Below are 19,768 nucleotides of genomic sequence, written 5' to 3'. Positions count from 1 at the left end.
TCTTGTACATTACTTCGTTTGTCGTAGAGCAGTTACCGGTCGAGCAAGTGACGCCACCATAGTCGGTCAGTATGAATTTGAAATCGATTGGGTAAAACGATACTAATTCCGTTGAGTTTAGAATATACAATTTGTTGTTAGTGAACAAACTTATGAGACTATCACAGTTTTCAGACTTGACGGACAGTATGCAGTTGATTAAAAATACAATAAAAAACGAAATCCATTTGTCCATAAAAGCCATGATTTATGATAATACTATATTTTATTTTTATTATGTAATATTATGTATGCGTTGTCGAAATCAAAGTACGCCGAAACGGAAAATAATACTTCGTAGTTACCTTTTTTATAATATTTCCACTGTATTTTATTTGCGTGATACGCACGTCAAGATGTATTTTATTAAAACGATTTACGATGTTATATATTAAATCGCACTCCTCCGTCCTTGATCGCCGTACTTATGATCACTATGGAATATTGTACACGACACACGTAAACAGAAGTCTCAATTCATAAAAAAACGAACACGCACAAAGTTAAAGTTCCAACACTGTATCAGATGTATGTGTTACGCTATTCTAATCGAGACACTAAGATAAGTGTATACTCTGTACTCGTATTTATAACAAAACTTTAAGCGTGCCGTTCTCCAATCGACTTCAGGGTAGGTGTATACACGTAGACTTGGGCGTGACAACTGCGGTCGATGCGTCGGCGCTGTGTCGCTATATGGCATGTGCCATGTATATTGTATATTATATAGGATTCATTCAAATTAAGACAACAACGATATTAATCCATTATTATGATCTTCTCTGTTTATCATAACCGGTTGGTTCATGTTTCGTCATCGTACGAGCTGCAAAAACTAATCAAATTTCTCACGATATATTCACCATGTACATATTTATATTAATATGCGAATTCTATTGATATTATCATAATATAAATACGTATAAAATAATAATAATTTCGTATGCTATAAACAATTTTTATAATGGCATAAATGAATTGGTACCCATGAACCTGTAGATTTATATTATGAGGTGCGGATCGTGGTGATAATATTATTGCGATTTCCACAAAATATGCATATACAATATACATCATAAACATTATTTTACGTATTTATTACCCCTTAAGATTTTAGCTTAATCTGTCTCACTTGGAATCAGTGTTGTAGTTTTGTATCTACATAAGTTGTTTCATTTTCCTCGGTTTCGCAGTTTGAAGTCGTTTAAGAGGACGTTCATTTTGTTTACTAGAAGTCTTACATTAATTAATAATGATTATGGAGTATGCTGGACTTGACAATGTTGAGAAAAACAATACCATTATGATTAAGATATTTTAATTGTATTTGTTTATTCAGCTTCACCGATGTGTCTTTTTTATAGTTTTAAATGTACTTCCTTAGCTCGTGTATTGAGTTTTGTCTAAAAATTCATCAATACAAAGACGTCATGACTAATTAAGTACTGAATTAAATTAAAGAAGTTTAACTAAATTTACTAAATTTATATCTTTACATAACGATTTTTAGTAACGGCAAGGTTTTATAGTAAATTGTATCAAAATTTATCTACACGCTGCAACATTATTATAATTACAAATTATTATTTACATTCGTGTATACAGAAAACAGAAGTAACGATTTATATTATTATTTGATAAATGTAGTGTTTTTTTGTTTTCTGACGATAAAAAGCAAGTTTATGGAATGCGGAAACAGTATGTAAAGTGCCAAAGTGGTTATAACTGTTAGTGAGTTATGACGTAGTTGGGTTCTTCCGAATTGATTTATCGTTGTAATTACTAATGATAATATTTGCAGAATTTTTTAAGATATATACGTATTTATTTTTCATTACCTTCTATCAACCAGTTTCCTTGAAAACTGTATATATATATATATAATATACATTAATATATTGTTCTATCTAAAGTTTATTTATTGATACAATGTATATTATGTTGTTTCAGTCGAGCGTATATAGAGAAAATAAAATAATTCACATATTATCTTAACGGTTCCATAATATGTAGGTACAGGAGGAGGATGTTTTGTGTAATTATAATTTGGGTAGTCGTGAGTTTTGATTTGGCATCATTGACACAAATAGGTAACTGGTATCATAATGTAAATTATTAAAATTGATTACTCTCCTTTCTATACCTACGTATATTATTTAATTTAAATATATGTTCAGTTTTCTATATGTAATATATAGAATCCAGGAAATGCGTTTTTTTTTTAACCGAAGTCATATAATATTAGTTACATAGTAAGTGTTTTTTTTATTTATTGATTTTAGACTATAGGTATTTAATTATTTTCAAAGATTCTGTGTTTATCATTGTGGTATTTTACTGTTATAAATTTTTCTTTTTTTTTACGAAAAAAAATAAGTCTATTATACAATATGTACTTATTTTTAGAAAAGAAAGTATACATTTTTGAGTTTGGGAATAATACATAAAATTTACATTAAATGCTATTATTGTAAAATTAAAATTAATTCATAATTATAAATACCTATAGGATATATATATATATATATATATCATATATGCGGATGAAATTAAGTCTTTTGTGTCATGATCAGTGAAGTAAACCTTTTTAGCAATACTTAATTATCTATATTTTAATTTTAATACAATTTATTAATAACTTCAATAAAACTATGGTGATGCCAATATATCATTTTTATATATTAAGTACTTATATCTTATAAAGATATTTTACAGAAATCATTATGTCAATTGTCAATTATTCTCTATGTAATATATTTCTTGATAAAAATTAATCGATAAATACTGTTTTTTTTTTTTAATTCGCTGAAAATAATTGTGTGTGCTCGTATTGTAGTGTAAGCTATATGTTATTATTAAATTTACTAAATACTAAGTTCAATAAAATTAAATAAAATGAAGAGTATGATTTTTCGTACCTTGAATATTTTTATTATAATTAAAATATCGTAGCATAATGAAAATGTCAAAAAAAGTTGGACATTTTTATTTAAAGTAATCCAACGTCTTATACTAACGATGTACAATATCCATATATTTTAAATTATAAACAGTGTTATTAGGCACTATGTAATAATACGAGTATATTATCTGAATTATATTTCATATATTATAGGTATGAAATACAAATAGGTACTAAAAAATCGTGTTGTATTTAATTAGCTATGTTGCCATGTTTCAGAACTAACCTCAAGGATTTTAGACCAATTCACGTACCTAATATGCAGGAAGTTCTGGGAAATAAATACTAGATAATAATAGCTATAGGTCTATATGATATAGCTAAAATGATGACGTATGTGGTTTTTTTAAAAAAGAAAAATACATAAAATAATAGATAAATAATCTCTTACATATTTGTTATTTATATTGGGAAAATAAAATTAAAGTGCATAGGTACAACATAATATATTATTAACAACATTTACAAACAGTTTTTCATTGGTAATTTTTGATACCCAGCTATCAGATATTGTAAAAATATAGTAAGTTATTTTTATTTACATTTAAAATAATATAAAAAAAAACGACATACATAATAATTGTAGCAAGTAGTTAATAAGTTACTACTTAAAACTATGGTTGTGAATTTAATGCACTAAAGAGTGATAAATATGTATGTATTTATGCACCAAAGACAGGTAAAATATATATATACAAAAAATTCAAAATGTATAAAAAATACACACTAAAAATTCCAAATACAGTGGACTCTAGGTAACTCGAACTTTGATAACTTGAAATTCTCGATATTTCGAATAAATGTAATATTATTGTATATAATTGTTTTCTATCTTATTTTTGTCCTATTCATTATTTTATTTTTTTGTATGCATTTTTGTTTCAACACCAGTCTTTCACTCGACAGCAGGAGATGCTTATTGTTACTTGACACGTTATTTGATACGATAAATAATATCCGCCGATAAATAATAACCAAACCCACCGATAACGATAACCGCCGATAATCAGTTTTCTGATTTTCATGTTGTATATAATAGTATAAAGTATAACACATTGGTAAAATAAATGTCACTCTACAGTATACATTTTTTTTTTTATTTTAAAGTTTTAATATGAATCATTTATGAGAAATCTAATATTCATTTTTCAAAACTTATACATAAAATGAACATTTTTTAAAATGTTATCGTTAATATAAAATTATATATAGGTAAACATAATGAAATTATTTTTATTTTCCTCGATAATAAAAAAAAGTATTGGGAATTTTTGACCTCTTCAAAGTACAAACTGAATAAAATTTTCTATTAAAAACGACCCTCAAAGTAGTAAACGAAGTATTTTTCGAATTTAAATGTGTGCACATTACACGTTATACAGCATTGTAAAATTAATTCATTCATCCGTAATGCTACGCTCAGAATCTAAAAGTACCGAAAATATATTGATTTTAAATTTAAAACTATAATTTATTTTACCATTGAATCATGTGCTATAAAAAATTAAAAATAAATAGTGTTAAATTAATAATTGTACAATAAGTGTATACTAGGTAGATATATAGGTATAAATTGTATACATATACACACACCTAAATATACTTACCTACATAAATACCTATATTTATTATTTTTAGGTATCGCTATACCTACCGGCTATCATTATAGGTATATCAATATTACGTTGATGATGTACAATAATTACAATAACAGGTTTTGGTCACTTAACATGTACATTTATATGTAGAAGTATTAGGTAGGCTAAGTATCTTAAATATTATTATTGTGACGAAGAGTGTTGTTTTTCTTGATAGATGGTCAACTGCTACAGTACGGTGAACTGTGTAAAATTTGACGTTTAGTTTACATAGTTCTGTAAGACTATAAAGACTAAAAGATGATGAATTTTCAAAAAACCTATCAATGCCTGACAATAGAAAATATAAGATTATTTTCTTCAAATTTGGTTCACTCAAAAACTGTCTTTGATATATGCATTGCTATAAAAGAGAGTACCTACGAGTATGCCTATAATTTTACACAAATGATACTAAATTTTTAATATTTCTTGATAATTTTTTCATAGACCAATGGGAATATAATATTTCGAGTTACTAAAATTTAAAGAAAAAGACATAGTCGATGGCTGGTGTGTATACTGAGCGGCTGCTATAATTTAAACAGAAGGTCCTGTTTGTAATCTTGTAATGTGTAAAGTCATATTCAAATGTGTTTCAAGAAAATGCCGAACGAAAATCTAGAAACTATAATTAATTTCATTAATTTAATTTCAAATTCAGAAAACCAATCATAATAATATATAATTACGACTGTCTCCTACCATAAATGTGCGAAAATACGTACCCAGCCGTTACCCAAACCACCAACGAACAAGTCGCTATACAACACATACGTACATATTATGATAAATACCTATTTTTTACGTGGGATGTCGTGTAACGGATTAATACATTTTTTGGTATTTTTCGAAAATAGTTGGGTTTTTAATTTATAAAAAATACCTAATATAATTATTTTAATAATAGATTTATTTTCATTATTTACAGAGATACACGACTTTTGATGATAACAAAGTTTTCTCTTATAATAATAATAATATTTATATTTTATTTAAATAATGTATTTAAATTATCGTAAAATTTAATAAACCATAATATAGTATAATATTATAATATATAATATGGTATATAATATTTTTACTATATTATAGTATCTTTTAGTACCTACATTATAACTGTATAAGACAATTTAATACATAGTCATTATACGGAAATATTGTAAAATAACTATAAAGTAATACTAAATATTGATTAACATAGTATAATTGGATGATATTACACATATATAAGTTTATTATCAAGGTAATATTTTTTAATTGTAAATTATAAGTCTGTTATCGTAATAAATTTAACCAATTTCGTCAATTGAAATAACTCCTGACTTTGGATTAAAATCTACTCGCGCAAACAAACCCTTTTATTTCTGACAATATGTATTTATACTTAATGCTATTTTGTCTTATTTCAGATGTAATGTGGTTGAAGAAACTTTGTTATGATAGTAGTTATTCAGAGGATATTTTCTATTTCTTAAAGATAAGTTTTCCAACGATGGTGGTTAAAGCACTGTGTATGAGGTTATCAATAATAATTATATATGCTTGGTTTATATATCTAAAATAATTATTATACTAAATTAATACTTTACTGTTTTGGAGATGGCTGTTGATAAGTGTTGCTGAGTTCGCTCGTATTGATGATTAATGTTGAACTGGATGCTGTGTGTCATTTTTCTATACTAATTAATAATTCGGACGTGTAAAAAGTGTTTAATGTGTAATTTTATATTAATCAATGATATAGTTTGTACATAGTATATTATATATATTATATAATATATATATATATATATATATATAAATAGTATGTAAGAAATGTTATATAGTCTTAGTAACCCTAGGTGGCTAGATCAAAGCCATACACAGTAGCTGAGCCATTATCCTTTGTGGAAGTCTTCTATGTTAAATAAAAAATGCTTCGTTGCCTCGAGTGAGTTGACGTTACAATTATATTATTATAAAGTAATTAGGAAGTTATAACAGTATGAAACTGTGTAATTAGCACAATTAGATTTTACTCATCAATCAAGTAAAACTTAAAGGATTTATTTCTAAATAATTTATATACGTAATTATAGAATACTAACACAATACAGTATTTCAATTAGCAAAATGTTCAATCATTTTATTTTAAAACAAATAATAGTATAGTAATGTATTTAAATTTTAGTTTATAATAGCTAAACTTATATTAAACTTATAAAATAGGTATATAAAACAAAAAATTATTCAAACAATTATTTGATTACACAATTGTATTATTTAACGTAATTTTCTTTGAAGATAAGATGATTGTGAGCTTTGCATTGTGCTTGATGTTTCAACTGACTGTAATTCATATTTTTACACTTATAGAATCAAATAGGAGTGATATTGATAGTTTACTTTCACAATATTCTGTTGTTGTAGATTCAATCGACAATTGAATTTTAGAAGATCATTCAATTACTACGTACGTTTTTTCTTCTAGTTAATAGGTAGTTTACACATTTTTGTTTTGTATATGATACATTCTTCTTATGTTAGTGCCAAAACATTTTATTACTTGTATCATGTATGTATTTATTTATTACATAGATTTAAGTTATAAAGCGAACAAATTTCTGTTAAGTTTAATAATTATAGCATTAAACTTTTCAATTTAGTCACTGGTCACAACCTATAATTCGGCCACGAGTGTTTCACATCAATGGTTTAAATATTGAACTAATGACATTTAAATTTTGTGCAAGTGGAGTTTAAGATTCATGAATATACTTATTCTTATAAGAAGTGTATGAATATTAAATTAGCTTTTCTTTAGTTTTTGAAGGCTGTTCGGTACTTCGGTTGACTTAAATTTTTTCTTCTATTTTATATTATTATTATTATTTGTTCACAATCTTCTTATAATCTTGTTAAAGAGTTTAATAACGTATATACATTTATTTATTCTTCATTAATTTTGAAATGGCACACATTTTGTCAAGTATAATACTTGCTTATTATAATATTAAGCATTCAAGTACACGGTCACGTCCTATTAGGTTTTATTAAGTGTTAGATATTGAATTGATGAAATGTGGAGTTTTTCTTGTCATACAATAATTTATTTAGAACATAAATGTTTGATAATTAAATAATTTTACACATTATATTAATATTTTATCATAACAATATTTTTTTTTCTCTTGCTATCATAATAATATTGAACAATTTGAATAATAATAAGATCATTATCATAAAGTTAACTACATAACAACTATTTTAATATAATAAATATGTATTATGTCAGAGGTTAATAATTTGAACTACAAATAAAGATGTCGACTACTTAATGGTAATTATTTTATACAAATATGAGTTTGATTACAATTTGTAAGTACTCAACAATTTTTTTTTTATTTAAGTTTCTCTGATAGATAGTCGTCTAAACTTAATGTTAACAGAAATTAAATATCTTAAAAATTTGGAAAATAGATAACAATAATAGTAGCATGGGTATAGTACTAATGACGATTTTACAGTGTTTAACAGTGTACTATGTTTTAACTACAATATTAATAATAATATAATACATTTCATAGACTAATAATAATCATTGTTATTGAAGCCTTAATATAAAAAAAAAAATTTTAATTTAAACTAAAAATAAAATAACACTAAAATAGAAAGTGGTGTGAGACTCAGTACAATAAATGCTTATCAAAAAATCAAAATAATTAAAACAATAATTGTTTTATATTTTTAAAATAACATTAATTTAAAAAAAAAATATAAAATGTCCATAGCACCGCAGAAGTAATGCGAAAGCAGTTCATGCGGCGCCGTCGGTTCATACACACAAAAAAAAAATATCCATAGCTATTTTATGTTCTAATTTTTAAAGTTTTCAACAAGGTTCAATTTAAGGACTATAATTTTATACAAGTATCTATTCGGTAAAAATAATGTCATATTTAAAAAAAATGTTTAATCTGAACATTCCTACAAATAATATAAGATTTTTTGCAAGTATAAATTTAATGTAAAACAATAACAAGATATAATATTATGTTTCTTGACTTTTATAATCCGAGTTGCCACCATTGGGGGGGGGGGGGGGGGCGATTTCTTAATTTACACATCGGGACTACTGATTCCTCACCTCCATCAGATTTTCTTATTGTACAGATTGTAAATTTTCATATTATAAATAATTAAAAATATTTTAATCCATTTTCAAATCAGGCATAGATCTAACTTTGGAAAGAAGTTGTGCATTGAAAATTTTGATTAATATACTCGTTAAATTTTAAATATTGTATTGATTTAAACAAACACACAGTAGGAAGCAATTTTTGTTTTAAATAACTGAAAATATTTATTTTTAATATTTGATTGTAGAGGTAATAATGACTTGTTATTATTATTTGCTAATCATTGTATTTTAGCTTTAACGTTTACCATTTTACATATACAATACAATATTAGACCACTATGATGTATTGGTTTCAAGATTTATGCGAATGGTTATGCGAAATTAATTGGGATTGTATTTACTGGGAAATTTGTAATTGTATATAATATTATAACAATATGCTATTATTATGTATTATGATATTATTTCTAATAAAAATAATAAAACTACTTCATAAGAAAATAATTATAATAATATGTAATATCATTTATTCTTTTTTCTTCTAGTGATTGATTATATATACAAACGTTGAATGCGGAACCAAAATTAATAAATTGCGTTCAGAGTATGGTGTTGCGACTTGTGTATAATAACTTGAACCATTTATCTATTTTATAATCAATGATTGAACCCACAGGCCACGAACCGTCAAAATTACAAAAAATAGCCATGTATAAAATATATATTCTCAAAAATAATAAACATCCTCTTATGGATTCCGTTTGCTTAGAATCATAAATAAATAACGATGTAACAAATTTCCTTGAATATTTAATATTATAAATGTTATAGTAGATCGTAGATCTAATAATAGGTCTAATACACTGTAAATTACATCTTTGGTAAACGTGCATTAATTATACTGTGTAATGCGGTCATGAGTGGTATTATTGGGTATAATAATAAACACAAAATAGATTATTTTCACACTAGTTATTGAATACATTATTCACAATAATTAAAATGTAAAATATTTTATTTTCAGTTGCTAGAAATCGTGTATTTTATAACGCGTATTTTACCTTCGGTTCTTATGTTAAATGGTGAATTGAAATGAAATTGAGCGATAGGAACGACCCCCCTTTAAAAAAATCTTAGATCCGCTACTCCTTATTTTATTTATATATTTGTTATTATTTAGTTTATTATTCGTTGTAAGAACATATAAAACAATTATCAAAGCTATTTCTATGCGGAATTATTAAAAATTAAATTTACGCATAGAAAATTAGTGAATCATAACAAATTACGTCTAAATGTCCATACAATAATTGAGCAATGTCTGAAAAAAAACTTCAAATAAAAATTTAAAAATGTTCATATAATTTATAGTTACATTTAGTTATAATTTATAAAATAATAATTAAGGTAGTAAAATATTAATTCGTTAAAACCCGTAAGATAAGAATTAATGGTAATGCATTTATTATTATTGGTTTACGCCCTTATTTTAAGGGGAAATATGTATTTATGTTTGACATTTCGTCTCGCAATCAATGTTACCGTTTTCGTCAATAGGATTTAAATATAATGCTATATCCTCACATTTAACTCGAGATCTCACACCCGATACGAAACTGATTTTGCAAACTAACCCATTTATTTTTGACATTTGATACTTGATTAGATAATTTGTACAGTTTGGACTGATGATATCAAACGAAATGCCATAGTGTATCGAATACACTAAAACCTTTGTCGAGCGCGTCCTAACGACATATCTATTGGTAAACACACTTATTACATCATTTAAGATTTCGTTGTTATTGAAACTTTTATAAATGGACTTATTAAAGTCTTCATCGCTAATTTCAAGTTCGGTGTCAGAAAGCGATCTTATTCTATTATTTTTATACTTAATCTCATTACCGTATAAACTACAACTCGTAGTATTAAAACACACATCGTCCCACCCGGAATCTACATAACTGTATTGAGTGGGAAGAAATTCAACTGTATCTGCTTCATTTAGAACAAATATGTCTTTGTTTTTAAAATAGTTTGAAATATAAGAACAGTCTTCCGACCCAACCGAGAACATATTATTGATAATAATGAATGACGCAAAGGCAACTAAACATTTTATAAAAATCATGGTTATTAATATTTATTGTATGCCAGCTATTACAGAAACACGTTTTATTTTATATTTTTGTTTAGATATTTCAATTTAAAACCTGCATAAATTAGAATTTAACGTCATGAAACGAATGATTTTGATTATAGTCTATCCTGCGCTGATAATTGAGTATTAATTACAGTATTTTAAGTTGTATTATATTATGTTATACTTACGGTTGGTTCACGTCTTTAAAAATTCTCGACGTTGGGTTGTAAATCCAACAAACGTTGACAATTTAAGAGTAGAACGAATTTGTACTCACGTTTGGTTTGTTTGATATTATATATTCAATATAAAAAGTTTGGTTATGAAAAAGAAAAATTAAATTAAAACGTAATCCACTCGTAATTATTTTATGATTGTCCAATCTAATATCGTCAAAATAAAGTTCCTCTGTGTTTAATAACAGCACTGAACGCAACGCTGTATTTCAAAACTAACTACTGAATTGAGTGGATTGTGAGGAGAAGAATTTTTTTGCATGAATATTATAATATTGTATATACGTATTACACTTATGTATGCTGCAGTAGGTGTTCCCAAACGACGTACCACTAGTGCTTAAGAGCGCAGGCGCCGTGAAATTCGCCGGGTGCGCGTCGCGCAGCGCTCGTCGTAATTATTATTATTTTGCAATAATGACTTAGGGATTTTAACGATTCTAATCTAACAGTAATACGAAGAAAAAAACTTTTATATGAACTATATATAAAATTAAAATGAACACTATTATGAATTCTGGCGTGTTTAAAGTTTAAATACAAACCTTAATTTTTCTCAATTATTATACATAACGTTCAGTGTAGAAGTATCTTATATGCTCATTTAATTTTGAAACAATAATTTAATTTTAAACCATTTATAATAATTTAAATTGGTAGTTAAACGCACAAAAATGTTGAGTACACTTTGATAATTTCATTTTTGAAACCTTCAACATTGAAATATAATAATAATATAATATATATGTTAAGGAGAATGTCGACATTTGGTGAATATCAATTTCTGCTTATAGATATGTAGACATTCACTGGTGAATGTTGAGATTTTGTAAAAAAAAAAATAGATTAATAAATTCAAAAAGGAACTCTTATTTAGTATCTACCTAATATAAACTCTAAAGATTAACTATATCAATTTATATTAATAAATTATTTATTATTAACTCTTAATTAATATAATATTATTATTAATGGCATATTGTGATAAATTTCAAAGAAATAGTTCATCATACCAAGCAATTTAATCTTAATTAAAAATTCAGTTCTGATTGTTTGCTTGCTGTGATACGTCATATTCATTTTATTTTGTTATTAAATTTATTTTTGTGTTAAACAAAATGAGTGAACATTTTTATTACAACCTAATTTTCTACATTTATATTTACATTATAATACATAATAAATTATTATTAATAATTATTAGTAGTAGTAATTAATATACATATAATTAATAATATTATCAGAGCTGTCTTAAGTTTTGCAGGGGCCCATGGGCACCCGGAGCTTAAGAGGCCCTTTTAGTAGGCCTACAAAAGTTGAATATAAACATCAAAAGTTATTTAATATGATTACTTTATTAATTAAAAACTATTTTACTGCAAAATTTAGAATTATTTTTTTATAGATGGTCGTATTAAATATTAATACGTTACAGCCTACAATTTAAAATTGTAATTTCGATTTGGCTGGGGGCCCTGGGCACATACCCCACATGCCCATAGGGTAAAGACGAAACTGAATATTATAAATATACGCAAATCGATATCGATATCGAGATTTTTTCGATATCGCGACACGATATCGAAAAAAATAAGACGATATCGATTATTAAAAATATATCGTTGGCCAACACTAATTATTAATATATTATAAATTATTTGTCGCAACAAGATACATGATAACTTTCATGACATTTTGAGTTGTATAAAAGTCTTGATGATCTACAACTACACTTCTTCGATACACACTGAATTCCTGGCACCCATAAGATTATAGAAAACATATTTTCTATCTTGGAATAACGTTATTAGGATTAAGATGATGTAAATATGTATAAATTGTAATTATATAAAATAGTGTTCAATTTAATAACTCAATTGTTAAATTATAGAACCTTAATCTAAAAACTTGATGATCGGCGTCTGAAAGTATATATTATATATTGTTTATTTATTTGATTGTAAACTTACATACCATAAATGTATAAATAAATCTATAATTTTAACAATATATTTGGTATATTGTACCAGAATATTTTGTTATACTATTTTCACATAGAATATGTTAAGAGTAATAAAGAAATAATAATTAAAAAAATAATTTTTGCATTTTTGTTTTCCACACATATCATTGTGAGTGGTACCAGATATCCGAATTAAATATTATATTAAAATTATAGACCAGTTATATTAATTATACCATATACTATTATTCAGCGAATAGCTAAAGTGACCAATTTAATGTGCATGAAATTTTGGTATTAAACACGTGTTTGTATACGTGATATTTTAATTTTACATGTAAGCGTGAAAATAATATTTAGAGTTTAAATTTCTGCATGAATACCATGTTTTGAATAAATATTTACTATCTATAGTGTACTATACTGTTGCATAATTTAAGTATATGTTGCAAAATAAGTATACATTTTTATTTTTAAATTAAAACTTAATGATTAATGTTATTTAATTATTCTTATTAAATTCTACCTTTCTTTTTTTTTTTTTTTAAATATGTTTGTTATAACAAATGAATTATAATTATTCCTACTACTCCACAGTGCTATTTTTTTATAGTACATTAATCTGATTCAACAATTTGAATAATTGACTGTGAGATAACAACGATAATTTTATACACACAAAAAACTACTATGTATAATCGTGCTTTGATTCAATTATATCTTAAAAACAATTAAATATAAAGCAAAAATTTAAACAGAAAGTTCTGTAAAAATTCTTATAAATTAACAATTTTATGAAATTTAGTTGATAAAAAAATATATTAGTGTTACTGTTTAAAAAACCAAAGTTTATACGTCTGTACCACAAAAAAAATTAATTAAAATACTAAGAATATTAATTATTGGCAATTTTTATTAAATTTCAAGACTTTCAAGAACAAAAAAATTAGAAAAGTTAATTTTTTTCGAAATGATACGTATTTAACCTTAAATATATCACTCTGCATAACGAAAATTTTGTTCTATCTCAAAAACATTAATGAAATAGCATATATTGGTAATACATGATATTAACTTAAATTTAAAAAAATAAATAAACTACATAGCATTCTCGAACTATTATAAAATACAAAAATAAAATAAAACACTGTGTGGCAAGTGAATATATATAACCTGTTGAGTTTATAACACGGCCCTATTGTGTAGCCGAAACGTTATAACTTATAACAATATATTATATTACCTATTAACACTTATACATTTGATTAAATCCCCATTCAGTCCGAACAAACCAATGGGATTCCTGTTAAAATACAAACAAAATAAAAACAATAATGTACCTATAAATACATCGACTATCTTTATTTATGAACCAACAGCTCATTCTTTATAAATAAATCCGCTTTTTAGATAATTCGCATATTATATTGTAAATTATAATCCTAATTGATCGAACAGGTTCAGTTGGGAATGAGGAAATAAAAACTATGTATAATATAGGTACGTCAAACTTATAATTATATCAACGAATAAATGTGTTTTTGAAAAAAATTATATTTGCGTCTTCATAGCATTACTTACATTATGTTTTTTAATGGTTATTTTGAAAAATAACAACTCGGTAGTCATCACATACACAGTACACTATAAAATACTCTTCACAAGTATATATTATATTATTTATGTTCAGGTTGTGTCAGATTTGCCTGGTGGCGAAAAATATTATTTTAAGATACGAGGTCAAGACATAAAGATTATATAGATACCTATATTAAGTTAATAATTTACAATCATTTAATAACAAGTTTTCGGGGTTTAATATAAAATATGTATGCTGATGTGTGATAGGTACATTATAAATTATAATTATTGTTGTGATGAATGAATTAATATGTTTCTAAGTTTTTTTTGTTGAGTCATTAAACTGTAGAGTAACAACAGCTCAAAATATTATATTCAGTTGTATGAAAGATTAATCTTAAATATAATGATCGATTCTTTATTTTTTAGGGATAAATAATTGATAAATGAAGACTGACGAATACCTTTCAAATTTGGAATGTGTGCGTACAATAAATACTTATACATTTTTCACGAAATGTTGACTGTTGTTTTTATTTCTTGTAACATAAACATAATATTGTTATTGGAGTTTTCATAGAGGCTGCGAAATATTATATAGAATTTAAACTTTTAATTTAGAAAATTTATTTTATCAGTCATCTCCAAATTTAATTAAATCGGCTGTGTATTTGTGAAGTCACTTGTTTTTATGACAAACTGTTCTAAAATCGTTAACAAAACTTCTATGGACGTCTTAATGAAAGTCCTTTTTACTTACACTAATATAAGTTTTTGAGTATAATTTCAAAACATCGCTATCATTATACATCGACCCTTAAAAGTATTAAAAAAGTATCATTTCTATTTTATAAAAAATGTTTACAGTTAAAAAGTTGATGACAGACAAAAAAACACACACATTGTTGAAAAATTATAAATAATTGTGTATTCATCGCTTCGATAATAGGCACGAATCTAATAAGAATTATTATAAAACATTTATAAAAATAATTTTTTGTATTTAGAAAACCGACTTTTTTATGGTGTAAATAAAATAAAAACAAGATTGTAAAAAGTGATTTTCGTTTGACAATTTTAAATCAGTTTAAGTCATTCCATATTAAAAACGATGATATAACCTAATTGATCTGTTAACACAGTTCCTATTTTGTTTAAAAATAATATTAAGTCGACTACAAAAAGCGTACAGTATAGTATAACGATAACTGCAAACTCGTTCAAAAACCAATTTTTCAAACCAAATTGAATTGTATGTATGTTACGCATACCTATGCATTTTATATTTATTTAATTTAAATTGTATTATTAAACTATTAAAATAATTATATCATAAAAAAATTAAATAATAATACACCTCTGAATTTTGGAATAGCGAAATAGAAATTTTGGTGACCTAGGTGAGTATTCGGAAGTTAGTGAACAGACGCTTTTTTTATTAACTTTAAATTTTTTTAATATGATACAAATGTTGTTAATTATTACAATATAATATAACATTATATTACGAAAGTAGCTTTGAATATAACACAATTATTTCTGAGTTAGTGTTAAAAATAGAAAAAAGGTAAGCAGAATATCATAGGATTTATAACTGAGTAAAATTAATCGTTTGAAAAAAAAATTGTTTGTAAATAAAATCAGTTGAAAATTAAGTGTAGATATATTGATTGTCAAATAGTATTAAACTTTAAAACTTTTTTGTAACTAGTTATTCAGAAAATAATAAACAATAAAATCCAAACTAATTTTATTTAAAATACAAATTAAAAATATAGTTTCATTTATTCTTTAGTGTAATTTCAGTCACTTTTCTCCGCCCAAGCAACGTCACACGAGGTGAGGTACAAGTACCCTTATACTCCTCTTACTTCAATAATTATATCGCTGGGTCCTGTAATCTATTCTTAAGTTAAGGCATATATAAAATAAAACTACAGTTTTTACAAAAATAACGTTTTAGTGACGAATAATATTTAAAGGATCTTAATCTTAAATTATATATCTTAAACCTAATGTAACCTTAATAAAATTAATTAATTTGAAGTTTTTATCCTTTGAGTGTATGTACCTTCTAATTTCAATCAATGATCTTGAAAATAAAGTATTTACTATCAATTAAATAATTTAATATCACATATTTAATTGTACATTAATTATATTCTTCATCACTTGGTCAGTGTATAGGTATTATTGATAATATAAACAACATACATTTATAAATATATATATATATATATATATACACACATACATATATATATAGATAGATAATAGTATAATACGATAATTCGAGTAACTGTTTTAAAAAAATACTTATGATGGTATAAGTATGACATATCGTAAAATAATAATAAGATTATATTATTTATCAGTATTTGTTAGGTGTCATTAGTACGTTTTAGAATACTGATAACTGTTACCGTGCACAAAAATAGATGTGTACAACTTTTTATTTCAAGAAATATTTTTAACATTCTGTACTACTATTTCACATAAAAAAATACAGTTTTTAGTGACAAATAATTATTTATAATTATTTAAATTGATACAATATTACATTTTATGTAATTACATAATATTATTATACGTTCATAAATATATCGTCTCACATATTAGCATCAATCACTCTTTCATTTATTTAGGTAATATTTTTGACTATGAAATACGAACAATTTCATTTTTTACAATAAAATATATAATCATAACATTTAGCTGTTTGCATGATTAATCAAAAACTGTATACGATAAATCATAAATGTATGTTAATTCATATTTTTACAGCAAGCCTTACAGCAAAAAACAAAAATTATTTCTTACACGTTTTTTCTACTTCAAGTTTACCACTTTCATCAATAGGCAGTAAATTTAATGTGATAGTATCACACTTAATGTTATACCTTGTGCCAGACGCAAAAATAGTTTTACAAATCATTCCTTTTATCACTGATTTTATAAATCGAATTTTATCTATTTCACATTTTGAATGATCAATTTCAACATCAACGCCAAATTTAAATGTGAAGACCCTTACATTTGTGGAACCTGCTATTCTAACCACATATCTAGTAGGAAAAACGCTTATTACGTCGTGTAAACGTTCATTATTAATGAGGCTTTTATGAAGGGCTTTCATCATATCGTCATTATTAATTTTCAAATCAGAGTCTGAGAGTGTTTCAACATCATTATTTTTGTATGTAATAAGATTAGGGTATACAGTATTATTTCCAAAGTCCAATGAAAACCATCCAAAACTTTGAGTTTTAAATTCAGTTGGAAGAAACTCTACTGATTCCTCTGTATTAAAAACGAATACAGTTTTCTTCGTGAAGAAATTTGAAATATAATTACAACTTTCCGACCTGACATAAAACAGAAAATTAATAAAAATTAATGCCAAAAATGAATAATTTATAAAAATCATTATTAATACGTAATTTTTAAATTGAGTTTTTATTTAAAGAGGTATGATTGTTTTATTGTTTTTATTATTGCTACAAAAACATGTATAATCCTATAGTTAATTATTGGTAATGAGCTCTGGCTATGTATCAAGTGCGATTCACTGAATCTATAAACAAAAAAATATAACTCAACCGCAATACTTGAACAAAAATTTTCCTTTCACAGATATTTTTTACATTTTATTATATCTTATCAATGTTATTTTCGGTTGAATACTGTATGCGTATTAATTTATATCCAAATCTTGCTTTCGGTCTCCTTGTTCAGCAATCGATTCGAGTCTTGGTTTTTATGTCATCCGCTTCAAAACTTTCTGAAATAATTTTTTCCAAATTAAACTTTTTTATTAATAAATCAATTTATTACACTCTTTTAGTATAATATAATTAATAATTGCACATTTTTTTATTTATTTTTCGTTTAAATTAAATAACGTAAATATTTTGAAGTTTAGTCCAAATTATAATATTTTCAGACTTGCGGTTTATCAATTAAGAAATAAAGATAATCAAATATTAAACAATAATAAACATAAATATGTTATATAATTGAGTTTTTTAAGATGTTTAATTTAATAAAAATTTGAAATTAAATAACAATCATAAATTGCAAATCATATAATAAAATACAAAAAAAAAGTTAAAATTGTGTATGGATCTTAGTTTACTTTACCTTATTTTTTATATTCGTATTAGATTATATTTAGATATTTATTATGATTAAAATTATAATATAACAAATTATTACATTTTAGCTCTGACAGTTATATTCCCTGTTAGATTTGATTTGATTTTTGAAAATAAAATATAGAGAGCACATAAACTAATATTAAATTATATAATACGCTAAAAGGATAATTCCAATAAATACTTACAGTTAAATTGTATCCTCAAAAGTTCATCTAGGTGTATGATATTGTCGATATTTGCTCTAATATACAACTTGGCTATATTAAACTAACACTTATGAAGGTACTCATATTTATAGTCAAACATAACAGTGAGCTCAAATGTGGCTACTGATTACATTTTATTTAAAATTTGTTTTCAGCGCAATAAGTACACGAATGCCGGAATGCGTCTGCGTACAACATAAAATACCTATATGCAAGTATAAATTAATACTATGTTCTGAAAAACACTAGGCTGGCTGGTGGGGAAATCTATTATCGTCGGACACAAGGTCAAGTCAATATTAAATTGACGATGTACAATAATTTAAATAACTAGTTTTACTATTTAACGTGTAGGTTTATACGTAGAATTATTAGGTAGATTAGGTATCGTAAATTATTATTGTAATTAAGTTTGTTGTTTTTGTTGAAAGGTGGTCTACTGCTGCAATGCGGCGAACTGTGTGCAAGATTCAACGTTTGGTAGTTTATATAGTTTTACGGACCATGCATAAAGACTGTATAAAGACGATGAATTTTCAAAAAATCTATTAACCTGACCATAAAAAAAACATTCTGTTTGTAATCTTGTAAAGCCGTATTCGAAATACAAATACGTTCAAAAAAATGCCGAACAAAAAATCTAGAGACCCTAATTAATTTCACTAATTTAGTTTTAAATTCAAGTTTTTCCAATCAGATTTTCATGTAACCGTAAACC

At 25.0% G+C, this 19,768-nt stretch overlaps 1 protein-coding gene across 2 annotated transcripts; it reads right to left on the bottom strand.

Annotated features, from left to right (window-relative positions):
* Window positions 1–17,196: 17,196 nt before the first annotated feature.
* Window positions 17,197–19,264, bottom strand: LOC114130688 (uncharacterized). 2 transcript variants are annotated; one of them, XM_027995716.2, is made up of 2 exons: window positions 19,030–19,264; window positions 17,197–18,468 (listed from the first exon to the last, which is right to left on the bottom strand). In XM_027995716.2, the coding sequence occupies exon 2, from the start codon at window positions 18,112–18,114 to the stop codon at window positions 17,497–17,499; it is 618 nt and encodes a 205-aa protein (XP_027851517.1). In that variant the 5' UTR covers window positions 18,115–18,468; window positions 19,030–19,264; the 3' UTR covers window positions 17,197–17,496. The 2 variants fall into 2 exon arrangements, with proteins under 2 accessions (XP_027851517.1, XP_050057374.1); XM_050201417.1 differs by having other exon boundaries at window positions 17,197–18,464.
* Between the last annotated feature and the right edge of the window lie 504 nt (window positions 19,265–19,768).

This window comes from Aphis gossypii, chromosome 2, assembly GCF_020184175.1.
Source record: "Aphis gossypii isolate Hap1 chromosome 2, ASM2018417v2, whole genome shotgun sequence".
In the NCBI taxonomy this organism is placed as follows: Eukaryota; Metazoa; Arthropoda; class Insecta; order Hemiptera; family Aphididae; genus Aphis; species Aphis gossypii.
This window is presented reverse-complemented; position numbering and strand designations above follow the sequence as displayed.

Coding starts and splice junctions, on each gene's coding strand:
- LOC114130688 (XM_027995716.2), bottom strand. CDS start 18,114: ATGATTTTTATAAATTATTCATTTTTGGCATTAATTTTTATTAATTTT.